Below are 27,316 nucleotides of genomic sequence, written 5' to 3'. Positions count from 1 at the left end.
TCTCAAATTATGATACAGCCTATATATAACAACAGTTCCAAACTATTCTCAAACCTTCACATTTTGCTCTTTATTTAAGAAACATACTCTGGCTAAAAGCAAGCAGAACCCGAACACAATAATTGCAATCAGAGCCAATAGGTAGCCAATTTTTCAGGCAGCATCTTCATAAATCTCCGATTTGTAAAGAGGATGTATACTGATCAGACACTTAAAAAGTAAACTAATGGTGATTGTAGGTGACAGTACGGCGTGAATGCTCAGAAAGATTTGTCATTGTAAATTATTATAAACATGTTTTAAAAGCTCAAAAACATTTGAGAAGAAAATAAAGTGGTAAAAAACGAGCAGACCCCCTCATCAAATTGGAATAATTTGATAATCTGCCTTCCTTGTGAATATTAAGCTCCATGGGCCGTATTAGACATGACTGCACCGGCGCCAATTGTCGCTGTGTGCCGGAGTATGCATCTGTTGGCATTATGGAGGATCAGTTTGTAATATGCTGCGATGTTGGCGTAGACTTTGCGCTCTGTGTTTATGTGCGTTTGCGTCAGTGCGCATATGGTATTAGCGCTGGTGTAAATGCATTTTTGGCTGTAACAGTGCAGTGCGTGTGGGTGCACAAACAGTTTCCTATTTAGGGGATCGATTAGGATGGTGGACGGATGGCCGCCGCTTGTGCGCATATGGTATTAGCGCTGGTGTAAATGCATTTTTGGCTGTAAATTTTGCAGTGCGTGTGGGTGCACAAACGGGTTCCTATTTAGGGGGTCCATTAGGATGGTGGACGGATGACTGCCACCGGGCCAGCGGCGGCCATCCGCCCACGATCGAAACCCGGAAAACCGCCGGTCCGATTAGCATTGCGGTCATGGCCTCGGCGGTGTGAATTTTTGCCCGCCATTTTTCCGCCGGTAGCAGTCCACCCACCTGCTTGATGGGCGGAGCTGGACCACTACAATTGTGCCGGATCAGGGCCAGGCACCGCCGGCACAATTATGACGCCGGCGGTAGCCAGCCTTTCCTCTGCATAGAAAACCATGGAAAGGGTGGCGGAGACAGGTTCCAGGGGGCCATTGTGGGTGTACTGGGGGTGTACCCATGGTACCCCCCTACATTTCCCTGTACCAGGTGGCATGCACTGTGCAGTGCCTGCCACACTGTGCACGGAGATGCAGGACATGCTCCTTTTCACATCGCGGCAGTAATGCTGGCAGCAGCGACCGCCACAATGTTAAAGGCCAAAATCCGACTGCTGCAGTCATATTTCAACTGCCGAGCTTTCTAAATGAACCGGCGGTTATGCCGCGGTCCTTGCGTGCGGTGGTTTCCCGCTACCGTGGCGGTTGGGGAGATTTTCTGACCGCCATTCTAATGACGCCATGGATAGGTTTTGCGCCACAGCAACATTATAAGGCGCATAAATAAATATTCAAAGGGACGCAGTGCAAATGACACAGCGCACATTTGTATGCGCCAGGCGCAAACCATTCCGTACTACGGCCCCATGTCCTCATATATTTGTTCTTGATTTTGACTATTGCTATTCATATTTGGGGAGTCTATCACTAGGAAGTACTTTCAGGGGGTCTGGATATAGTTGGTTGCCTTGAGTATGACCCACATAGGTTGGAACGCGTGGAAATTCAGCTATATTTTCAAATAACATGAATACATAAAGGAATGTATAGTTTTACGTGTAAAGTGCTGGTGTTAGGAAACTGTGTAATTGTGAATAATACTCTGCTTTAAAAAAATATATATATATTTTTATAATTTTTGTGCTATTTGATGAATTTTTAATTTTAATTCCCATTGTAAGTTTAGCAAAAATGCTTCAGTGCAGTTACAACAAACATGGCATGAAAGTAGGCCTATGCTTTTTGAGGTGTTCATATTAAAAAAATGTGGTTATTTGCAACTTCACTGAAACGTGCTCCTCTTGTATTAGCGTTTGGCTCACTCATTCTCACTCAACCCAAGAAGTTCCTGCTTTAGGGAAAGGTCTTAGAAGAGCTACTGCCTTCTCCTCATTACTCGTCTTCGGCATGGAAGGTGTCAACTCAAAAGTTGCCAGCCGTGACAAAACAATCTGAGTGCTCAGTATTGTTTGGAACTATCTGTGAAAATTAGGACATAAGTGATAAGAACAGCATACAGAGGAATTACATTGAGTACAATAGTGACCCTGGCTGCCAGAAGTTCAGTAGGTCACATCTGATCCACCATCCTCCTCCTGTACCTATTCTGTAGTTGTTTCACTTCCAAGTTTCTTCTTTTTCTTGAACTAATCTCTCTCATTCTCTCTCTCTTTTTCTCTCAAACATGACCTTCTCATGTAAGTATTGGATCCTGAGCTTCTCTTACACACGTACACAAACACCTCCTTTTGTTTGTCATCTGAAGCTCCTTTCTCATGAGTCCCTGGAAGTCAGATGAAGTCAGAGAAGGACGCACTAGGACAGTGAGACTAGATGTTATTATGTCCTTAAGGGGCAAATCTGAGTGGGGAAGGACAATTTGAGAGGCTACAAATTCTACTTTGAGTCAATAGTATCAGAACTACCTTTGGTCCCTGTGTCAGGGCTCCACTTTCCCATTGAACTAGCAGGCCAGGATGTTGACAATGAAGTGACCTCTTTTAGTGGCTGCAGGGTTAACCTTTTTCAAACACAGAGTTCACCTTCAGCTCTTCAAGTTCCTTAGTACAGACCCCCTCAAATATCCTTGTACCCAACTCCATGAGAAAATAAATGACCCAAGAAACTAATTACCTCAACATCACCGACAAGGTCCTGATGTTATCCATGATCATGTATCATCTTTCTCCCCTCTGATAATCTACTCAGCATCAAAATGTCTTATTATTTTTGTCACCAATTCTCCTTTTACTTCAGAGAAAGACACCCCTTAACCCTTTTATCAATCCACAAGCCTCTGCAGAGCACGCCTGTGTCATAACCCAAGCCATCCACTAGTCATAGATATCATTGCCATCATATTTTATTCAAGATCATGAATTACTTTGTTACAGGTTAATGATTCTGGCATCATGCATTGTATCTGCCATTTCAAGTGGCCACTTGCAATTAATGTACATACTTTATTAAGTGGTATTTAGTGTATTGTAGCGTAAATGTGCTGAACCTTATAAATGTTTATATTGAGCTTGTTAATCTAAACCACAAAATAACCTCAGCTACCATACTATATCTCTTAGGTCCTCCAATGGATCTTGTTCTGTGGATTCTTAGGGGATGAACAATTATCATATGAGGACCTGGAATAAGATCATTGTTAACTTTAATTTATTACTGATGACATTTTCCAGGTAATTCTATCTCTAGGTCAGTTAATTATAAGGCAGATTAATTTGGCCACAGCCAAATAATGAAATAGAACCAGGAAAGTATTTTACTTCAACTTGTATTTTTATCAACATTCAAATGATTAGCATACCAATCTAATTTTAGAAATTGAACAGATTTAATAAGAATTAACAAGCCTGTGAAACCCAATTTTAAGGAGAGCTATCTTCCTCAGCCTAGGGAGATTTTATCATAAGAGAAAATATTTTAGGAAATCAGTTATCTCTCACACAAAGCCAATTTATTAAAGTTCCATAAGTCGCGAAATGACCAGTTCCAGTTCATGGACAGGTTGTCTGCCCCTGTCCATACTGCAGCATAAATGCCACAGCTGTTTGTAGGAACCCTTCCAGCTGGAAAGATTCCACCATGCACACATACCACCCAGCAGCAAACTCAGTATATTGCAGTTTTCGCCTTGTTTCTGGAAGTCCAAATCATCAGTCTCTGTACCACAAGATGGGTAGAGAAAAGATGGACAAGATAGGAACCACCCCTGCCTACGGTTTAGGCAATTATGCTCCATCGATTTCTGTCTTACACCCTTTGACATCACCAACATTTTCAGACCAGTCTATCCAATTGGTCAGTTTCGATAGGATGAGATGATGTAGTAATTTAAAGTATACAAATCAGTAAGAACTAAGTAATCCATTACTTTGCATTTTCCTTAAGACCACTATACTTTAGTCATACGATTGGTTGTGACATTTCAGTAGTAGACAAGTTCATGTTCTCATCCTTTAACAGTTCATTCCCAAACATGTGCTCTAGGAAGTAACAATATTGTTGCAAGTCTAGTCAAGTAAGCTACAAACGTAAAAAGAATCATTCAGTGTTACCACACAAGTAGAAACTTTACAAAAGGTTCCCATAGGCTTCAGACTATTCAGTTCCTACTAGGAAAGAAAAGCAAATTTTTGAGACCTGCATGAAACACAGCTTGGGCACGATGAATTTGTGCCGAAATATGAATCCCACATTATTTAAAACAGTGCATTAGTTCTTCAATTAGGCAGATTAGTGATTTGCAATTATATCATTTGAGTATAAGGTGCCCATAAAATAAATATTAACACTTCACTATAATTTTGCATATAATTTGTAAATCTCTCAACACATTATAGATTAATACATCATTTAGGATTTGATAGGCACATTTAAAATAAACCTTTACGAAGCACAAATTATAACATCACCTTGTGTAGCATCTATTTTTTCTGTCAATGTCAGTGCTCACATCACACATTCTAGTGTTATTAACCATTTTCCACACAAAATGGCTTTATTCTTATATAGAAATGTCTATGTTATCATTTGTTTACATTCTTCTATGCATAAAGAAAACATATGTTAATCTTTTTGTTAAACTTCACATTAGTTTATCAACGAGTAAATGTCATAAGAGTCCCACACCAATCTTTCTGAATGCTTTTACGATGCAGTATCTAAATCAAGCTTAATTTGTGCATTTTTATTAAACTTGGCAACCTAACACACATTTGTCATTATCATATATTAATGTCACAAATCATTTTTCCAAGGTGAATTCATAGAGACAGACAAAATAGAATGTCTATGCTCTATAAAGTGTCTTCTAAAGTCTTACATCTAGTAACCCCACCACGTATCCATCAATGATAGTCTTTTGATAGGGGCCTGGGTCAATGTGCTGTAACTTCACTATCCTAAGTGTATACAGTCATTAAACAGTGGCGTTTCCTTGCCAGTTATTCTGGTTGCACTTATATTGCGTAATCAAGTTACTCTTGTTCTGCACTTCTCCCTAGGGGCAGTGAAGTTAAGCAGTTTCAAGACTCCCATCAAATTACTCCTTTTCAGCACATTTTTCAGGGGCAGTGGAGGTTTAGGGCCTAATTTAAGGTTCGGCAGACTATACTCAATCTGTCAGAGTGGTGGAGGGCATTACGACTGCCATCGTAATGGACTATACGTCACCACATTTAGAAATGATTGCCAGCCAGCCGTCATCTCTATACCTTGAAAGGAACCGCTGTTAAAGTGGTTATTTTAATGTTTAAAAGGTTTGGTGGACAGCCACCGTCAGTTTTGATGTCTAGTTACCTTTCCTTTTCAAAGTTTTTGTTATTCAGTAACAAACTCCCCAAGTGGAAGGTTGTTTCTGTAAAGCAAAGAACTAATGACTCTCACACTCTGGCAGTTTTCTCCTAAATATGGAATTTGCTACTGCTTTTTTTCTGTTCCTCACCACCAGGTTTATCTGGCAGTGGTGGGCAGAAAGAAAAGACATTACACTGTCCACCCAAATAGCAAGGGTGGTACATTGTCCTTCCTCTGACATCCTCTATTCCATTGAGCCATCAGAGGAAGCTGTGCTAACTTTAAATGAGGTGCATGGACCAGGGGTTTGGGTTCAAGTTGCTCCGTTGCATTTGCGATGCTACACTTTAAAAAAAGGTCATTAGTCTACAAGGGGTTAGAAACGAAAATACAGCACCAATTACAGAATGACACCCAAACTCAATATTCAGTCACTGCTATGAGGTAAATGGCACAAATATTAAAGTAAAAATATCATGTCACATGAATATCATGTAAAAAATATTGTGAATACCAATATATTGCATAATAGAATATCTAAGGTAATAGATATACCATCATTTTGTTGGTATATAATGTGGTAAATATTGTTGCATTTAATATCATTTACTTCAATATAGCTGTAATATATATAGTGTGTTAAATTAATTTAATATATATTAGTATATTACTTTAAGATATTAGTATTTTATTCATATTTTTTAATTATTAATGTATAATGTAGTAGTTGGTCTGTAGGGTAATAGGATGGGAAGGTCAATAAATTGTAATTGATTTATTGAATTTTGTTAACTTATATTAATAGTTTATATTTTAGTAATGAATTGTTATATTAAATAATAGTTTTCTAATTAATTGTTAATCAGGTCTTTTGTAACTGATAATTAACTGTGTATATTTTATTTTCATTTATTATTTAAATTATTTGTTTTATTTGGATTAATTCATTGCTACATGTTTGTCTAATTATTATTTGTAAAAAAGTGCTTTTAATTTTGGAATTTTTTTATTTAAGTAATTTTTTCATGTAAATGTTAATTTATTTTATGTTTGGGTGTTTGTGATTTTTCTGGGTCACAGGGAAAGAAGTGACTTTAATTTAATATTAATTAACTAATTTTTTAGATGATTGTATTTTTATTGCTTTGGTGTATGTTGTATGCAGCTTTTGTTTTTATAAAATATGATTTAAGATTTTATTGTTGTTTGGAATTTAAATGTTTTCTAGAAAATATTTATGTGTTCAACACTTTCCTTACAGTTGCATACATTGGAGGAGGAATAGTAATTGGACTTTCCCTAATGTTGCTTAGATTGGAGTGGGAATAGCAAATATAACCTCTCTGAAGTCGAACTCTTTGCAGACTGTTGAGTAGACTGGAATGGGAATAGTAAATGTAACCCCTCTGAAGACCAACATTTTCTTACTGTTAATTTGATTGAAGTGAGAATAGTGAATTTAACCACTCCGAAGTCCATTGCTTTCCATTACGTGGCATAGATTTGAGTGGAAATAGTAAATCTAACCCCTCAAAACAGTTTCCCTAATGTTGGTTAGAGTGGTATTATATTCATTTCTATTTTGTTGTTTAATTTTATTTTTCCAAATGTTTTTATATTTAGTTTTTTATGTGTATATTATGTTTTAATTTTTGTATTTAGTATATTAATTTACGCATTTTTTTGTTTCTGTTATTACTATTTTTGTAAATGTATTTGTGTTCTTTTAAAAATATATATATATAGTTGTATATTATTTGTATTTTAGTGTAAAGTATTGAATAAAACTATATTTATGCATATTGATGTTGGTTGAACATGTTTACGAATTTTCACTTCATTTTAATGTTAATATTTGAATTAAATCAATGTAAAATGTTTAGTTATTGTTATATATTTAATGTATATATCTATTAATATATATATTTAAATTAAATGAATGATTTCAACTATTTAACATTATATTATCTTGAACAAATTAACTATTTTAAATTAATTACTTTGAAGTCAATGTTTATTAATAAAAACAATATTGTTACCTTTTTTGACTGATATTCTCTTCTACGATATTTTTGACGCACTATTTTTGTCATTTCTATTATAAATACATAAAAGCAATATTTTGGTACACTATATTTTGACACAATATTCATGTCACATGATATTTTTGTTTCACAATATTGTGTCATACAACATTCTAATACTTAAATTAAAATAAGAATATATGAACAGATAAGCAGAAAAGGACCAATAGAAATAGGATAGATATAAAAACTCACAATAAATTCCTGACACAGTGCTGGCACCTTCAAAAGCTGAGATAGAACCAAAAATATGGTTGTAGGTTTGACAAGCTAGAGAGTACATTTTCAGATATCATTCAGCACTAGCCTAGTGTTATTTTATGAGGCACTGTGCAGACAATCACAAAAAGGGTCAGGCATTCTCAGTTTACTATTGTGCTTGTAAATAGTTAAAATGTTGTGCTTGATAGAAAGATAGTAAGTATACATTTTGGATGTACTCTGTGTTCCCTCTGATATAATGACTCTTATGGCAGCCTGGGCTACTCAGTGGATTAAAACTCTAATGTTAAGATATCAGTCAAAGCAATTCTAAAACTTCATGTCCTAAAAAACTACCACAAAACAAAGGTCTCACACATGGATTGTTCAGACTGCCAACAGATTCTCAGTATCCTGTTAACATGGCCTTCAAAGAATCCCTTACCTACCTTGATGACCCTTGGAGAGACCACATTTCATAAGTCTATATCTCAAAATGTAGTAATCTCAGTCAAATGTCTTTCCATACCAGGGGCTCCAATGAAACAGCGAATGGATGGTGGATGCCAAAGGCTAGCTCGACTGAGTTCAAAACTGGGATTTATGTCTTTGGTCTAATCACAGCTTTAGTATTAAATCTTTTTATTGAAAGATTGCAGCACATAGAAAAAAATATCAACAATCACCATCAACGCAGCGTCTCTATTATGACTAGAAAGGATGGCTAGTGGAGTCAAGCGGATTAACTGTGCCACTGCGGTCTGGTCTGCATCGCAAAAGTAGTGCCGACAACAAAGTTTGGACAGAAGTGAAAGATGCAAGAAAATTTAACAAAAAGAAAAACCCTCCCCAACCCTTCCCCCACCCCCCACCCGTGTTCCAAGACTACCACTCACACCATTCATTCTTTACAATTCTCAGTCCGCCTTCGGATGCTCAATGTCAGAAAGGCGAAGCAGCCGGAGATATCGGGGACACGTGACCTCATGGAATTCTGAGGTCATCAGGGACAAGAAAGGCTGCCACAACTCTGCGTATTTAGATCCCTCCACGGCTAGGGTCAAGGAAAGCTTTTCCATCCCAAGTACATACCACAGTCGATGAAGCTAGCCAGTAAATGTAGGGATATTGGTAGTGCGCCAGTGTGCGAGGATGTTTTGCATGGCTGAGCCCAGCGCTATAGCAATAAGTCGGCCTCTACGAGAACGAAGAGGATATGTTAAGGGATTTGGGAGACCCAGAAGAACATATGAGGGGAGGCGCTGGATCTCGGTCTCAAAATGCGCATCCACCTCATCCAACACCTGCTTCCAGTAAGCTTGCAGGTGCATACAATCCCTTAAGATGTGGACCAGCGTGCCCACCTGCCCGCAGCCTCGCCAGCAGGTCACTTCTTTGGTATTATCCATTGCGTTGAGACGCCCCGGCGTGTAATACCAGTAAGTTGCAATTTTTGTGAGGGTGTCAGTGAGCCCCATGTGGTATGCGGAATGTCGCGCTCTGTAAAAAATCCCCTCCCATTCCCTATGACTAAGTGTCCTGCCTAACTCTCTTTCCCACCGCACCTTACCAGCACTATATGTGTGTGTATGCCATGCCATTAGCATTTTATATATATCGGAGATTCGTTTTTTATCCGACGTGCGGGTAATCAGCCAGCGCTCATTGGGAAAGTGGAGTCTATCTGTCACTGGGCGCACCTGGTCACTAAGTGCCCAGTGTCGCACCTGGAGGTACCGCAGCCTCTCTATCTCTGGTAGTCCGTATGTTTGCCGAAACTGCGTGAAAGTAATTACTCCCTCCGGTGATTACATATGAAATAGGGAGCGACAAACATCCAGTCGCCACCTCGCGTAAGCCTAGCCGTCTGTACCCGGCGTAAAGTCAGGGTTGTCCATCAAGGGAGTGAGTGGGGACGGGAAAGAGGTAAAACCGTGCGTGACATTAGTTTAGTCCTAGATTTCTAGAGGAGCTCGCGTAATATATGGCGCGTAAAGGTTGGGAGGGCGGTGCTGTTTCCTGAGAAACTGAATTTCCTGCAGGGGTCGGCCGGCCACAGCCTGGTCTTGAAACAACCAGTGCTTCTCCGACTCCCACCTGCTCCACTCCATTAAGAGAGGCAATTGTGCAGCCTGGAAGTAGAGCCTAAGGTCCGGTAGCCCAAGCCCCCCGCTCTCCGCCGGTAGCATAGCCAGTCTCAGCTTGAGTCGTTGTAGTAATGGCCATAAAAGTACGTAACACCTTGAAGATTGAAACTCTTGGACTTTATTAAGTTAATTGGCAACCCTGCGAACTCAGCCACAGCCTCCTCGCAAACAGCTTGTTTCCCTTTACCCCCGGCGCTCGCCTTGGAACGCTGGTCGCGGTGACATTCTAAGTGATGTCACCGCGAGCAGCTCCATTACATGCGGAGTCGCCGGGGGGAAATGCAGGCGGAAGATACCACACATCCCCCTCCCCTGCGGAATGAACACAAAAGATATAACAACACAACAAATACCGTCAAATGTTACATCATGACGTATTGATCAAAGTGTCTGGGGGGTCTGGTCACTCTCCTGCTGGGCCTGACTCTGGGGTGAGGGGATGGCAACAGAATCTTAGTGTTGGGCCCTTTGCTCCCCTCCGCATCACTCTCCCCCTCACCCTCACTATTTGAGTCTTGCCCGGGTGGGTGAAATCTCACTACTCTCCCCAGATTCCAGATCTTCCCCTCCTGTGTCTTCACAGCGTTTCTGAACAATTTTGTTATCTTGGTTGGACTACTGTACTCTGACCAGCTCGCTCTACCAGTTGGGGTTCTGATCTTGATGCTGTACCCTACTTTGAATCCGGCCTCTCGTGTAGATTTCAACTGGTCGTATCTCTCCTTCCTTTTTGCCATAGTTCCCTCTTGTTTCTCTAGGCTTTCCGCTTCTTTCGAGTGGTCTGACCATCCCTTGTGCCACCCCATCCACCCCGGGGATAGCTTGGTGTTGGGTATCCTTGCGCGGAGCAACTCGAATGGCGTGACTCCCGTCGTTTGGTGTGGTGTGAACCTGTACGCTTCTACCCGCCTCCATGCTTCTTCTTTCCAGCTTATGCCACTGGCCTTGGCCAACTGTATGCTCTCCTTGAGGGTTTTGTTAAAACGCTCGACCATGCCATTCGTTTCGGGGTGATACAGAGCACAACGTTTGTGTCTGATGCTCCTCTCTCCCAGGAAGTCTTCCATTTCTTTAGAACACAATTGCACCCCATTATCCGTGAGAATGCTGCTGGGTAGCCCTTCCCTGACGAACACCTCTTCCAAAAATCCAATGACTGTCTTCGTAGTGACTTCACTTACTAACTTTATTTCAGGCCACCTAGAATGCATGTCCATGAGTACTAGGATGTACGGCGTGCGCAGCTCTCCAGACAAAGGACCCACGATGTCCAATGCTAACTCTTCCCAGGGTCTTGTCGGTGGCGGCCTGCATACCATCGGGGGTGTAAGTTGCTTCAAGACCTTGTCACTGCTGCTGCAGGGAATACAGTCTCTAATCTTTCTTTCTGTTGCAAGGTCCATGCTTGGCCACCAGTAGCTCTCTCTGAGTCTCTGTTTAGTCTTGGTGATGCCCATATGTCCTTCGTGGGCTATCTCGACCAGGTTGTCTCTGACCGTCGCGGGTGGCACTAGTCTCGCCCCCCTGAACAGGCATTCGTCTACTATGGACAGTTCATCCTTGACAACCCAGTATGGTCGCAGATTTTCCTCCTGTTTATCTCCGTGTTTCCACCTGTTTTTTACTCTTTTGCACACCTCTTCCAAGACCTCATCTTCCTTCAATGCATTTTTCCATGTTTCCTCTCCTAGTGCCCTCTGGATGGCACAGACATTTTCCATCTGAAGTTCATCCGCTTCATCATCTTCCTTCTCGTGACTCTCCCTCACTTCATTCTCATTTACCAGTCTTGACAGACAGTCTGCTGCGAAATTTCGCGCTCCCGGGACGTACTCGACACTGAAGGTGTACTCTTGGAGTCCGACCACCCATCGCCTGATCCTACTGGAGATGGCGTCTAGGCCTTTTTTGCTGAATACTTCCACCAGTGGCTTGTGGTCAGTACGAAGAGTGAATTGTGTGCCCCACAGGAAGTCTCTGAATTTCCCTAATGCCCATGATACTGCCAGGGCCTCCTTTTCAATCACCGAGTAGTTGTTTTCGGACTTTTGGAGTGACCTTGAGGCGAAGGCTATCGTTTCCTCTCCGTCCTTGCCTACTTGGGTGAGGACTGCTCCCAACCCCTTGGCGCTAGCGTCGGTGGTGACCACAGTCGCCCGGTTGGGTATGTATGACTTTAGGCTGGGGGCCTCTGCAAGTGCCCTCTTTACGTCTTCAAATTCCCTCTGACACTCCTGACTCCAGTTGAACTCTGTCTCTTTCTTTAGCAGCCGTCTGATGGCGTAAGTCCTTCCTGCCAGGTTCTTTATGAAGTTTCCGTAGAACTCTAACATTCCCATCATTGACTTGATTTCGTCCTTGCTCATCGGAGGCGCCAGATTGATGATGGTGTTTTGTAGTTCAATCTTGGGACGTATACCTTCAGCAGTCACCTTGTGTCCCAAGAAATCCAGTTTAGCGCAGCCAAACACACACTTATCCTTTTTTACCGTTAGACCTTGTGCCCTGAACCTTCCCAGTACTCGCCTCAGCCTCTCATCATGCTCCTCATGGTTCTTTGCAAAAATGAGTACATCGTCCTGGTAGCACATGACACCTGGGATGCCTTTCAAAATGTTCCCCATGAGTCTCTGAAATACTGCGGCCGCCGAGACTAACCCAAAAGGCATCCTCTTGAACTTGTACTCGCCCATAGGTGTCACAAATGCTGTGAGCTCTTGCGACTCTTCGTGCAGCTTTATCTGGAAGTAGGCCGAGGTGAGGTCGAGGGTGGAAAACACCTTGGCTCCCTCAAGCATGCTCATCATTTGGGTGATGTTGGGAAGGGGGTATCGATCAACCACGACCTCCTTGTTCAATGCCCTCAGATCGATGCAGAGCCGAACCGAACCATCCTTCTTCTTCGCGGCCACGATGGGTGCTAGCCATTCTGTCGCCTCCACAGGTTCGATGACCCCAGCCTTGCACAATTTCTCTAGTTCAGATTTGACCTCTTCTTGGATGGCTATGGGAAGCTTCCTGACTTTGGCCACGACTGGCTTTGCGTCCTTTCTCAGTATAATCTTGTGACAGTAGTTTTTCAAGCATCCCAGCTCCTCTCTGAACACTTCTTTGAACTCAGTCACTACGTTAGTCTTTTGCTCCTGTATCTCCTGTATCAGGATCTGGGGATTGCTATTGGGATTGAGGTAGACCCCTAACTCCTTCTGTGCTTGCCACCCCAAGATGTTATCCCCGACAGTGGACACATATACTTTGGACACAGTTGTCCTGTCTTTGTATTCGATTTTCCCTAGGAAGTAACCTTTCATAGAGATGGGGCGACCAGCATACCCCCCAGGTCTCAGGTCCATACTTTTCAATACAATCTTCCCCTTGGACACACGAGTGAATTCTTTCGCATTGATAATGGTTATCCTAGAACAGGAATCAAACAATGCATCTAACTCAGTGCTCCCCACTTTTACTGTATCTTTGGGGCTGCTGACCTGACCCTCATCAACTTGTACTCCTATTTCCTCGCATGTAGCGTCCACAAGGCTTTGGATCTGTAACTCTTTTACCTGCACTACAATTTCGTCACATACTTCGTTCGTCCTGTCTCTACTCTGTCTTCCAACCCCTTGTCCACTCTTGCAATACTGCTTGAAATGACCTTTCTTGCCGCATTTATTACATGTAAACCTGAGGGCGGGGCACTCTTTGTCGTTGGCAAGATGTCCCTGCTTGCCACACCTGTAGCAGGTGCCCTTGAATGTTCCTCCCAACTTGCTCACCCTCTGCTCTCTACCCGCTACTTTCTGGCCTTTGACCACAGACACAGCCTCACACCCGGTCACTACTTCACTGACATTGGGTTTATCTTCGCTTCTTTTCTCCCCGGAGTCTTGCTTTATTTCCTTAACACACTGTAACATGTGCTCAACTTGTTTAGCTATAATGAGAAACTCCCTCAAGGGTGGGTCATCCTTCAGCCACAACTCTTCCCGCACACGCTCCATCCTGCAAGCCAATACAAACTGATCCCTGATCCTCTCCTCACTTGCCCCACCAAACTTGCACGTAGCTGCTAGTTTCCTCAATTCAGAGACAAAATCTTCAATAGATTCCCCCTCCTTCTGTGTCCTCCTCCCGAAGTGGTACCTCTCCATAATTGTGCTTGTCTTGGGGAGATAATGTAAGTCCAATTTCTTTAAACTCACTTCTAACTCATTTAGACCCCTTGCTTCTTGTGTCCCCAACTCTGGGAGGTGGTCTAGAACCTCTTCTCCTTCCGCACCTAAGTAATACGCTAACAATGCTACCTTCCTTTCCAGGCCAAGGTTAGGCCCACATACAGTGGCGTAATTCAAAAACACTTTTTTCCACTTTTTCCATTGTATAGTGGGATCACCTGGGTTAGTCAGGAAAAAGGGTGGAGGGGTCACACTCTGCATAGTGCAAGGTCACTGTGCGATGTGCACCCAGGGAACCCAAAAACAGTGTTATATTCTGTCACTCACAGTGTAGGTTTTGAGCAGGGTGCTATTTTCAGGCAGTGAATGGATTAAAATCACATATACCACTTTTGCATACAATTCTACTTTTGCATTCTGGGAGCATATAACACCTTAGTGGGGACATTGGTGGGTACGCCTGTCAAAGCTGATCTCAGGTTCGTGTACCCGAGGCTAACATTCCACATAAATCGCATAGCACAGTCCACCCCCGGACTGCAGGGAACCCAAGGAACAAAGTCCACAGTTATGTCTCCTGGTCTTGTAAATACGGCCAGTACCACTTAATTCAGACTGCTACCGGCTAGATTCAGATTGTGCGAGGAATGAGGATAAGGAAAACATTCGCCTATGCCCAACTCAAATGCGGGGTGAAACCAATGTATTCCCTTCTAAAGCGGGGGGCACCTGAAAATAAAGGAGCAGGGTTAACTTCTCTTATACACCTAAATGCATGGTGTTGTGAAGATGAAAATGTCAGCCGCTGCACGGTTGGAGGTTGTGGCAAATGCTTTACTGCCACATCCACTGAATCAACCAGAACCCCCACTGCAGACCTTCAGGCCATCCTACGCGTGCTCTCTTTATGCCACGTGCTGAGTGAAATGACAAAACGTTTTAAACCACAATGCGCACGACGTGCTTCCGTGACAGACTGACACGGGCCTGCACCAGTCTTCAATGTGGGTGAAGCCCCTATGCGTCGGACTCTGTTTAGTTCCAGATGCAGGCACAGGCTGGCTGGAGAGAAAGGGAAAGTTAGTCAGCCACTAACAGCAGCAGGCCTCGCTCGTTCCCCTGGTCAGTCAGGATACACCAGGCTTAAAGTAAAACGCGCGGTCTCCACAGCGCGACTAAAAGCGGCTTAGTCAGGGAGGGACGGACAGTTAGATTTCTTCTGTCTCGCAGTCGCACTTTTAAATGCTCCTCACACACACCGATCACAACCCGCCAAAGGATATTTAGCACTCGTAATTCTTTCCTCCCTTGGCAGACAGACCAAAGCGGTCACTGTTTGATGAGCACTACGCCCCTCGAAGCAGCTGACGGAGGTACTTTTCACACATGGGCAGAGCCAGGCACCAACGAACACAAAGAGTTGGAGGGTCTATTGGCAAACAGAGCTGAGTCTAAAAGGTCTTGTATAGGAGACCACTCCTTTGCATTGCACTAACCCAGACCTAGTGGTCACATGACACAAGCCTCTGGTCGATATCCTATCAGCCCACCCATTTGGCGGAGCCTCGTCATGTAGGACGTCTAACCAGAGTGGTGAGTCAAAGCCCAGATGAATTGGCCAGACAACACACACTACTGGTTCAGATTGTTAAAGTGTCCATGCCACAGAGTGGTGCTGAAAAAGTGCAGTGCAAAAATAAGGAATGAAATAAGTGATGTTAAATTGACGGTCGAGGCAAAAGAAACATTTTTATTGATATTCACCAGGACGCCAGGTTAAAAAAGAAGTGTAAAACAGTGTGAAAGAATCACTGTGATGCTTTGCTGTGTTTATGGATTAGGCCAACATGTTTCTGCCTAAGGTGAAACTACACCGGCATTCTTCAGGGCCAGATACAAAAGATGTTGCTACTGCAAAGATACACTCAAATGTTAATGTGTAAAAATTTGAAAAGAAAAGGACAGACCAAAACATTTGTTTGAACGAACTGTCCCATCTGGTGAAGTGGTCATGTAGACCATCCTACCGTATCCATCCGAATCAGTAGTTGGATAGAGGATGTGATCCTGTAAATGGAAACAAAAACCACAACTACTGTTTGTTCTAAAACTTAACAAACTTGTCACATGTACAAAACATTTTATAGACTCAGCTAGGCCAATTCGTACTAGAACCGCCAGACAAAGTAAAGGTGACTCAGGACTTACATGCTCTATTTTTTTCTGTGCATAGAGCGGGGCCTCATTCTCCGAGCCGTTGCCGGGTGAGGTGAGGTTTGACTCCCACATACTGCTGGGTAAGTCTTATACACTTTTGGAAAATAATGTTCAGCAATGACTGCTGGTTTACTCTAAATGTAACCTTTACTTTGTCTGGCGGTTCTAGTACGAATTGGCCTAGCTGAGTCTATAAAATGTTTTGTACATGTGACAAGTTTGTTAAGTTTTAGAACAAACAGTAGTTGTGGTTTTTGTTTCCATTTACAGGATCACATCCTCTATCCAACTACTGATTCGGATGGATACGGTAGGATGGTCTACATGACCACTTCACCAGATGGGACAGTTCGTTCAAACAAATGTTTTGGTCTGTCCTTTTCTTTTCAAATTTTTACACATTAACATTTGAGTGTATCTTTGCAGTAGCAACATCTTTTGTATCTGGCCCTGAAGAATGCCGGTGTAGTTTCACCTTAGGCAGAAACATGTTGGCCTAATCCATAAACACAGCAAAGCATCACAGTGATTCTTTCACACTGTTTTACACTTCTTTTTTAACCTGGCGTCCTGGTGAATATCAATAAAAATGTTTCTTTTGCCTCGACCGTCATTTTAACATCATTTATTTCATTCCTTATTTTTGCACTGCACTTTTTCAGCACCACTCTGTGGCATGGACACTTTAACAATCTGAACCAGTAGTGTGTGTTGTCTGGCCAATTCATCTGGGCTTTGACTCACCACTCTGGTTAGACGTCCTACATGACGAGGCTCCGCCAAATGGGTGGGCTGATAGGATATCGACCAGAGGCTTGTGTCATGTGACCACTAGGTCTGGGTTAGTGCAATGCAAAGGATTGGTCTCCTATACAAGACCTTTTAGACTCAGCTCTGTTTGCCAATAGACCCTCCAACTCTTTGTGTTCGTTGTAGTTTGATTAGGGGTATTGAGTTTGGATGGTCTATAAACATAGTCCCCTTGACCCTCCTTCAACCATTGTTTTTCAGTTCAGAGCCAGGCACCTCCAGAGGACGAAAACACAGCTGTTCCTTCAGCGACTTAAGCACTTAAAATCAGCACGGGATCGAAAAGGCACCCCTACAAAGTTCTCTTAATCATGTTAGTTCATTCATGCATGAGAGTGTAGAATTCTCTCTTTCCCATACTTCTTCTCCCGGTCTCGGTACCTTGCTTCACCGATCACTTCTGACAGGGAATATTCTTCCGTCCGACCAGCACTTACTTCACAGGATGTAAGGCTGCTACCCTTTATTTTCTTCTCCACACGACTCCGCTCCTTACTTCTGAAGGTGATTCCTTCACAGCGCCGTCTGCTTCTGGAGCGCGGAATTCTTCTTACTTCTATGCTCAGCTGGAGTTCCGGTACCTGTCAGCGTGTTGAGGTCGCAGGCGTCAGTTTTCCTCGTCGCCAGTGTAGTAATGGCCATAAAAGTACGTAACACCTTGAAGATTGAAACTCTTGGACTTTATTAAGTTAATTGGCAACCCTGCGAACTCAGCCACAGCCTCCTCGCAAACAGCTTGTTTCCCTTTACCCCCGGCGCTCGCCTTGGAACGCTGGTCGCGGTGACATTCTAAGTGATGTCACCACGAGCAGCTCCATTACATGCGGAGTCGCCGGGGGGAAATGCAGGCGGAAGATACCACAGTCGTCCTTTATGTCCATTCCAGATGAATTGGGCCAGTTCCGCTTGTGCCCGCTTTATCCAGCCTGGCAGGGGTCTGAGTGGAATCGTGCGGAACAAGTACAGAATTTGGGGCAGAATGGTCATTTTGATCGCAGCTACTTTGCCCAACCATGACAGCGGATAGTGTTTCCACCGCCCCAACTCCTGCCGTATCTTCTGTTGCAGCGTGCTATAATTAATGATAACCGTATCGGCAAGATACCGGATAGCCCCTGTTGCCCAGTGTATGGGGAAGGAGAGCTGTAGATGTTCCCGGGTGGAAGCACCCAAAGATATGTCTAGGGCCTCCGACTTGCTCATAATAATTTTGAAGCCAGAGCATCGCGCAAGATTACGTGGCTACATGTAATATGAAGATTGTACTATTGAGAAGGATATAAAGGATTTATCCAATGAAGACGATAATTGGAATGATCTGAGAATAAAACTTTTTGTTTTTGCAAGATATAACAGGACTAAGCATTTGATTGGACTTTGAGTGCTCGATAAAATCTTATTCTGTTTGTTTAAGCTCCTGTGAGCTTATCTCCAGGTCGTGGTAACCGACCTATTTTTGTCTGGAGCACCTAATCTACTGTGGACTTTACTATTGCCCTTACCCGCTGTGCGCTTTTTGCTATAACAGTTACCAAACTACTAGCATCGCGCAAAGAGATCCAGAACTGCAAAACAGGCCGGCATGGAGTCCCGCGGGTTAGACAATGAGAGCAAGACATCGTCAGCATAAAGACTGATTGTGTGGACATAGCCCCCAAATTTAATCCCCGCCACTTGCGGGTTAAGCCGCAGTTTGTGTGCCAGGGGCTCCATATACAGGGCGAAAAGGAGGGGGGACAGAGGGCCCCCTGCCGGGTGCCCCTCTCAATTGGGAAGCGAGGGGATGTGTGTCCATTAACACGCACCACCGTGGTCGGGAACCTGTAGCAATTCAGCACATACGTGCAGAACTTTACGCCTAAGCCCGCCTTCTCTAAAACTCTCTCCAGGTAGGGCCAATGCACCCTATTGAACGCTTTTTCAGCGTCGATAGCCAGCATTAAAAATTCTCCACTCTTACGAGTCGCTTTCTCAATTAGGTGTAGAGCCCGTTTAGTGTTGTCGGACGTTTGCCGTTCCGGAATAACTCCTGCCTGGTCCGGGTCAACCAGGCCACCCATATGAGGCGCCAGTCGGGCTGCTAATATCCCTGTATATAGTTTAAGATCCACATTAAGGAGCGATATGGGGCGATAGGCGCCACATTGCGACTTATCCTTCCCTGGTTTGGGAATTACCTCTATAGATGCCTGCAGTAGATCTCCCGGTATCGCCCCCGGCTCTGAGAAGGTGTTAAAAAGGCACGTTAGGAGAGGAGCAACCTGCGCGCAGAAAGTCTTGTAGAATATAGCCGGAAACCCATCCGGGCCCGGTGCCTTGGCCACCTTAAGGCGTGATATGGCCGCAATGACCTCTTCCGGTTGGATGTCACGCTCAAGATGCTCAGCCTGCTCTGCCGTAAGGGCAGGTAGCTGAACAGAGGCAAGGAAAGCCTCCGTGTCAGAGTCACTCAAAGTGGAGCCAGCGTCGAGATCAGTATAGAAGTCGCTAAATGCCGCCGCAATGCCAGGGTCATCAGACACGCGGCTGCCATCCGGACGGAGTATCTCTCGATCCATTTGGTGCTGGCGAGCCTCACGCAATTTACATGCTAACAGTCTCCCACACTGGTCCCCACCAGTGTAGTAGGCATGTCGGAGTCTCTATGCTGCAAATTCCGCCCTATCCTGATCAATGGCTGCCAACTGCAGCCTCACTGTCTTAAGTTGCCTCCAGATGCGTGGGCCCCCGTGCGCTGGTGCATTTGCTCCAGTTCCCTCGTACGCTGGCTGAGTTTCTCCCTTTTGCGACTACGCTCAACATTATCTGCCGCCGAGATTGCAATAAACTCTCCTCTCAAGACCGCTTTCAATGCTGCCCATTGTGTGGCGAGTGTGGTGTCATAAGTGCTATTATGAGAGAGATAATCTACTATGGCCTGCTGTATTCTCTTGACTACGTCTGCCCTGTGTAATAGAGTCTCTCTAAGCCGCCATTTTAGTTGTGCTCTTTTAGTGGGGGGGAAGGCCAGCACTATGGTCACTGAGGCGTGGTCTGAGAGGGAAGCAACCCCAATCTCCACCTCCGTTGCCAGTGCCCGAAGGGAAGTCAACGATATAAAATAATCCAGTTGGGCGTATGTTTTGTGTGCATTGGAGTAATAAGAGAAGGAGCGTCCTTGGGGGTGGAAGCTGCGCCATAGGTCACCGAGGCCAAGGGTACCAAGACGGGCTTGTCCCTCTGCTGAGAGCGCACCAGTCTGTGAAGTGCGCTGACATGATCTATCTAAAATGTTGTCAAACACTAAATTCAGGTCCCCTCCTAGCAATATGTGACGGTCCGGAGTGGCAGTGGCTTCGCTAAGGGCTGAATGTAAGAACCTCTCTTGACCTTCGTTAGGGGCATATATAGAGCCAACAGTGAACGTGTGGTCCCCCAATGCAAACCTGTATGTCAACAACCTGCCCTTCATCTCAGCCTCTTTCTGTATGATCTTTTCCTTAAATCTCTGGGCTACCAGAATGGCTACTCCTGCTATCTTGTTAGCTGCTGAAGAAAAAAACTGGTGTGGAAACTTTCGAGACCTGAGGCGGGAACAGTCCTTTTGCAAAAGGTGCATTTCCTGTAGGAGACAGATATCTGCCTGTGAGTGCTCTAGGTAAGAGAGGACCCCCTTGCGTTTCACTGGGTTGTTAAATCCCCGCACATTCAATGTGAGGACCTTCAGATCCGTGGACAACATCTATTCAACCCAATGAACAAAATGCGAAAAGCCCATCCTGGTCCAACGACCCCACAGAAAAACAAGTATTGCAGTAGTTCTAAAAGGACCAAGAACTGAGTGCCAAGCGAGAGCCCCAAGCATACGGTGGACAAGGAACACAACAACCCTCCCCCTACCCCCCACCCCCAAAAGAAACACACTCCCCCCCCAACGTGAAGCAAAACCCCCCTCCCACCCCTTCCTGCCCCCTCCCCCCAGGAAACCTGAAGATCAAGAGTCCATAGTCCATCACCTTCATAGGTAATCAGAAACGTATTAGCACTAGGGTATTACGATCAGTTCAGAACACTCCACCTCCCGCCAACAACCGGCAAGAAAATAAACAGCCCGCAATTGCCAACGACTAAACCCGCAAAATCAACTGGGGTGAGATAAGGCCAGGTCCGAAGCAACCGCCTCCACCGCTGCCCATTGGCCATCTTTGATCTCTGTCGCAGGTTTTTTTTGACACGGCGTCTCCTGCCTTGTTGACGCCATTGGGAGCCTGGAACCTCAGCCCCTCCAGGCCGGATCGTCGGGCCGTCCTCCTCCATAGGCCGTTCTATCCCAAGCAGACGACAGGCCTCCTGCAGCGACCGGAGCTGATAGAGCTTGTCGTCGAGTTTAAATACTATGCAAAAAGGGTGGCCCCAGCTGTAGGGGATCCGGAGCTGCTGTAGGTGCGCTGTGACAGGCTTGAAGATCCGTCTCTTCTGCAATGTAAGCGCCGACAGGTTCTGGTACAGGACTGGTGAGTGATTCCTGAAAGATATGGGGGGTAGCTGCCGGGCTTTCTGTAGAATGTCTTCCTTCGTGCGGAAGTCCTGCACACATAACAAGATATCCTGTGGCGGAGCTGACATGGCCCTCGGAGGACCCACTCTGTGTGCTCTGTCTAGTCTAAGTTCTGACTCTAGCGGGCGTCCCAGGATGTGATTAAAAAGTTCCCTGGCAAAGCCAAACAAATCCTTGGTGTCCTCGGTCGATGCTACTCCCCGGATTCGCACGTTATGGCGGCGAGACCGGGTTTCTAAGTCCTCCATATGGGATTGCAAATCCTCCTGCTGATCGTGGAGACGCAGAATCTCCTGCTGTTTGATGTCAGTGTTATGTCCATCGCTCTTGGTCTCTAGAGCCATCACTCGTTCACCTATCCCGTCGACGTCTCTACATACCTCCTTGAGCTCCTCAGTGAATTCTTTCTTAAAAGTGGTGATGTCATCTCTCAGTGCCGTGAAAAGTGATTCCAGGAAGCTCTTCGTAATGGGCTCTGAGCCCTCCACCGAGCCTGCAGACGTACGGGCTGCAGCTGTAGCCATGTCTTTGGGTGATTGGGTTATCTGGGCCTTAGCAAACAGGTCTTTAACAGTTTTGTCTTTACGCACCCTCGCACCGGACATGGTACCTATACAGCTCACAGGAATCACTCCTTCAGAGTTGTTAACTTGGCTCTATGTGTCCGTACAGCCAACACCCCCCCAATGCAGCATTGCTCAATTAGCTTTGTATGTCGCCGTCTGGGCTTCCGGCAATGAAGAATGAATGTGTTATGTCAGGTAAGGCAATCTCCCTGCCCTTCGCTCCGTTCCTGTTCAGGCCTTCACCTCACCTGGTCCGTTCACCAAGCCCTCTCGCAACAGACCCCCAGCAGTGAGTCCGGTCAGCCACGCACCCAATCTTTTCTCCGCTCCACTGACCAGTGTCCCCAACTACACGATTCCCCCTGCGACGTCAGCTGTACAATTCTCAAGTCTTCTGCACACCAACAGTATCGCCTGTCTCGCTCCACTGGCCCCAGTCATCTGGCTGTGAGTCTTTGCACAAGATGGCGGGCCCTCTGCTCCCATCACTGCCCTCACCGCTAGGCCACTCTCCCCCAGGGGCGCTGGGGTATGAGATCTGTAGCTCGAGGCGTCCCACAGTAGGGAGCTCCACCTTCAGGCTCACCTAGTGCTTCCACACTTCTCCAGAGGGTCCTGCCTTGTCCCCTCGCTCTCGCCAGCGGCATCGTCGGGTACCGCAATGGTAGCTCTCCGAGCCTGCACCGCTCTCCTCCGCCAGCTGCAATCAGCACCCCGCTGGTATGTTCCCGGGCCCGTCCTCCGGCACGACAACCTCCGCTAGGCCCCTACAGGCCCACGCTTGCTCCCGCTGACTCGGACGTAGCTCAGGGCATCCGGCCCCGCTCCAGACCACTCACCGTTGTCACCGCCAAGCTTCCTCAGGCCGCGGTCTCCCCGGAACCCGGGCCCCGCCAGCCAGTCTGTGCCACGGGCCTCCGGGGGGCACCACCTCCAACTTCGCCTGCGGCGGACACCACCCACGCAGGGGCCGACCGCCCCTCAGGCACAGCAAGTTCCGCTTGGTCGCCTGGCGACGGTCCCGCCAGGCCCGCACTTGACTCCGCCGCCGGCCAGGCCCCGCAGGCCCGTCCGAAGATGGCGGTCTTCACCACACGGTGCCGGCGTCCGCCGTCCGTGCTCCACCTCACCCCTCAGCACCGCGGGGAAAGATGCAGGGACACCGCCCCAGGCGCGGCACTCTGCCGATTCTCTCCAGGGGGCCTCCTCCCAGTATCCCGGCCTCACTGCTCCAGGGCCCTCTCAAGATGGCGGCTGTGCCCGACCCCAACGGGGATCGTCAGTCTTGCAGAGCCGGCGGGGTCACCCATAATCCCCACCGGGGAGCATCGCTGTCCGGTCCACCGCTCCGCTCGCGGTGCACCAACCTTCCGGCCCAGCGGGTTCTCAGTAGCCCGGTCGGGCCCACAGTCGCCCGCGGTAAATCCGGCTTCACAGGCCTCCCAGGTCGCCGATCGCCCCGCGGCGAGGATTCTCCGCTTCAGAAGCCGCTTTTCAAGTTCCAGCCGCCTCTCTCGGTTCTGGCACCAGTTCTGCACCGGGATTGTGACCGATGGTAGCTATGACGGCCCGTGAGCCGTTGCTGAAGAAGGCCGTCGGCCGGAGCTCCGGTGCAGCACGTCTGCTCACGCCGCCATCTTGGCCACGCCCCCCTAATCACAGCTTTAAAGGATATTATCTACATATTCTTAAGGGCTGAAGAGATAAACTGCTCTGAAACCAAAACAATTGGCCACATGTAATGAAGTACAGCTTTAAGTGGTAGGCTTGAAGAGGAAGTAGCAAAGGGACCGGATGGAGGTTGTAGTACCAGGAAGGTTGGTCATGGTTTATGCTCAAAATTAATTTTGGTGGGGAAACAGTAGAAGCAACTGCTGTACTACAGGCCTTGCTTTGTCTTCAGTTTTTATTCTGTCTAGCTGGGCTGCAGGGATATTGTGGATTCTGGACATCTAACTCAATTAAATTAGCCTCAAGGCAGATATTATCAACTACACCTTGAATAGGCCTTTTTGACAGTGAGAGGACTAGAGCTGAGCTAAATTTAAATTAGCTGGTGTAATTTCAGGAACTTCATGACACAGTTATTAAGCAAACCTCGTCAAAATTTGCTACAAATGTAACAGAACTTGAGCGGCTGTTATTTGGGGTGCTTTCGTTTTTGCACACCGGAACATCTGAATGTGAGTGGCTGTTTGTGGTGCTTTTCTATTTGTGGTGCATTTCATGCTAAAGTATATCACTAAATGATGACCTTGCATTTTGCATAATTAAGTGTATTTGCACATGTTTTGTCTACATTTTGCGTAACTAGACAAAAGCAAATTACGTAAATTTCGCATACTCCTAGAAAGGACACGTCACTTTTTATATGGAAGGTCATCGAGAGGATCCCTGAGGGCAATGTGACATGGATAATTTTTGGCCTCCTTCCTTAATTGTATTGTTGCAATTGGTCTAAACTTTTTCCTCTTCTAAAATAGTTGTGTCTGCCTTACTTGTGCTGGGGATGTCAGAATAAAAATGTAATGTGTCTTCAGTGAGAAGGCCTGTCTGTTGTGCAACTTACAATGCAGAGGGATGAAAATATGGAGTGAAAAAGATATAATCTGTACCTTAGACCTAGGTTGCAGATCCCAATGGTTGCACCATAGTTCATGCAAATTGCAATATGTTTCTAAAAAGTATGGACAAGCTTTACAAGTCCCCCACCATCAATGGCTTGTATGTACATGCTTCCACAATCTACCTCCACCAGAGACATGCAGTTCAACAGCTTCCACAGTCACCCTCCCCTATGAACATGTATTTAAACTCTTGTACAATCCTCCTTCACAATGCATGCATTTTCTTTTAAATTTCCAACAGAGACATGAATATACGAACTTCCTCAATGATTATTAATCATGGTTATGTATTTACAAGCTAATAGATATGCATGCATGATACAAGATTCCACAGTCCTCCTCTTCTTTGGAGATGTATTTACAAGCTTCCTATTAGCTCTGTCACTAAGTATTTGCAAAGAGTCATGGTCCTTATCAATAAGGGAGATTTATTAAGAAGCATCCCATATCTTCCACCACCAGCGAAATGTATTTAAAGGCAGCCATAGCTCTCTTCCAAATGGGAGATGCATTGACAATCTGCTGATGTCCTTTTTCACTAGGGACAAGCATTTGAAAACATCAATGATCATTCCCCGTGAGGGTCACATATTTACAAGCTTCCCATATCTTCCTTCACCAGCGATGTGTGTTTCTGGGCTTCCCATGTGCTCCTCTACCAGGACATGTATTTACAAGATTCCAATCCTCTTCTAGAAGGGTCCTGCATTTGCAACTCCTACTGCCTTATGCAAGGGGTTTTAGAAGTAAAATTGGGGCAGATTACAAGATAATTCTAGTGAAAACTGGTAACTGGTGGAAATGATAGAGCCCTGGTTGAACTTAAGAGTCAAAGAAAGTTAGAGGAGCACTTAGTAGAGGTTTTGGGGTGGAGTGGAAGAGGAGGGAGGGGCTGGAGGAAGAGACTGATGCAAGCAGTGGGGTTCGAGAGGCTGGCAACATCCTGGTTGGCAGAAACCGAAGCATGACATGTTACCCTAATAGTGAACTTTACTTTTTTATATTCATTACAGGTAACCATACGATATGGCATGGATCACATGAGGATCACTTTGCAGGATACTGTAAGGATTGAGTTTCCAAACCGGCTGGACCTGGATGTGGTCAACTGTCTGTTTGTTGAAGGATTTGACTTGCATTCTCACAATGTGGCTAAAACGCTTATGGAAGAATCCTAATGCCTCTATTGACAGCCTAGAGTACACGCCACAGAAACTCCCTGACTGTGGGAAGTCAGCCCGATTATCTAGAGAGTATGTGGAGTTTGAGCTTATCCCATGGGGTGTCATCTCTTTTCAATAAGGTCCTCTGTATACGAATATGTATTCTGAATAAAGTGTTTTTTTCTTTATTAAATTGTTGCTTCTAGAGTTATTTATTCCTCTACATCTATTTCTGTAACCATTAAAAGGGCAACACCTTCAAAAATATATCTCTGCTCGTACGACTATCCATGCAAATGTGCTGCCTGGCCATGGTTGAAAAATCTATTTTTGGGATACCATATTCACTTTATAAAATGGATTCTAGTCTGGCAAAAGGTCTCTATGACAAAAAACTGACCAATGTAATTTCGCATCTGCAAATGGCAGAAAGACAGAAAAGCTTTTTTATAGCGCTTTGTTCTGATTGTCCCAACTTTTAAGTTTAATAACAAGTGACAATATTATTCAATTATTCATTTACTCACTAAACATTACCTTAGCCAAATGTGATTCCTGCAGAAATTACTGTCACATGAAGTGTCATTACAGGAAGTGTCCTCCCATGATGTCTCACTCAGTGAGGACGTCAGTGACACAGAGGAGAAGGAGCCTGGGTTGTGATGTAGTTAGTACCTTGTTTGTGAGTTCTTACAACATGTATACTCAGCAATTCACAGATGCTTCATGTCAGAGAAGGAGGGCACGTGACTTAGGCAAGTTGCATCAGAGTTCTTAACACTCTGTGAACAAAAAGCGCAGGATTTTTCAGGTTTCAGAAAAATAATTTGCATTGTGATTAAGGGCCTGATTACAATGCCGGTCAGACTTACATCTGATCAGTACTGTGGTAGAAGCAAGACGGCCCAACTAGAAGTCGGCGGTCCCACTGCCCGCATTACAATGAGACCGCCTTAATGGCTATCGCAATGTGTATACTTTGTATTGCAGCGTGTGCTGCGGGCTGCAGTCCACGCCGCATTACAAAATATGCACACCTAACATATCCCTGCGCAATGTGGTAGGCTCCAGTTGGTGCCAGCCACATGGTGCGGTGACATGTAGGGTTAACCATAGGCGCGCCCAGGGCCCATAGCGGAGGCCCAGGGGGAAGGGGGCCCTGCTAGGGGCCCCCAAGTCACTTTCTGCCTGCCTTTTCATGGCGGGTTAACCGCCATGAAATGACTGCCACAAAGGGACATCCAAATCCCTGCTCAGGCCCGCCCATTGTAGGGAGTAGCAGTCCAACCACCGCACTGATGGGATCCTTGATCCTGTCGGACACAGTGGTCTTTCC

At 45.3% G+C, this 27,316-nt stretch overlaps 1 protein-coding gene across 1 annotated transcript in view; it reads left to right on the top strand.

Moving 5' to 3' along the window:
* LOC144772601 (16 kDa beta-galactoside-binding lectin-like) overlaps positions 1–26,173 on the top strand; it is a 65,108-nt gene extending 38,935 nt beyond the window's left edge. Inside the window, exon 4 of the mRNA XM_078657037.1 lies at positions 25,831–26,173. Within this exon, the coding sequence (XP_078513163.1) occupies positions 25,831–25,995 (165 nt within the window). The 3' untranslated portion in view covers positions 25,996–26,173. The remainder of the gene's footprint in view (positions 1–25,830) is intronic.
* The last annotated feature ends 1,143 nt before the right edge of the window (positions 26,174–27,316 follow it).

Source organism: Lissotriton helveticus, chromosome 1_1, assembly GCF_964261635.1.
Source record: "Lissotriton helveticus chromosome 1_1, aLisHel1.1, whole genome shotgun sequence".
Lineage (NCBI taxonomy): Eukaryota > Metazoa > Chordata > Amphibia > Caudata > Salamandridae > Lissotriton > Lissotriton helveticus.
Note: the sequence above shows the minus strand (reverse complement) of the source record. Positions and strands in the feature narration are given on the sequence as shown.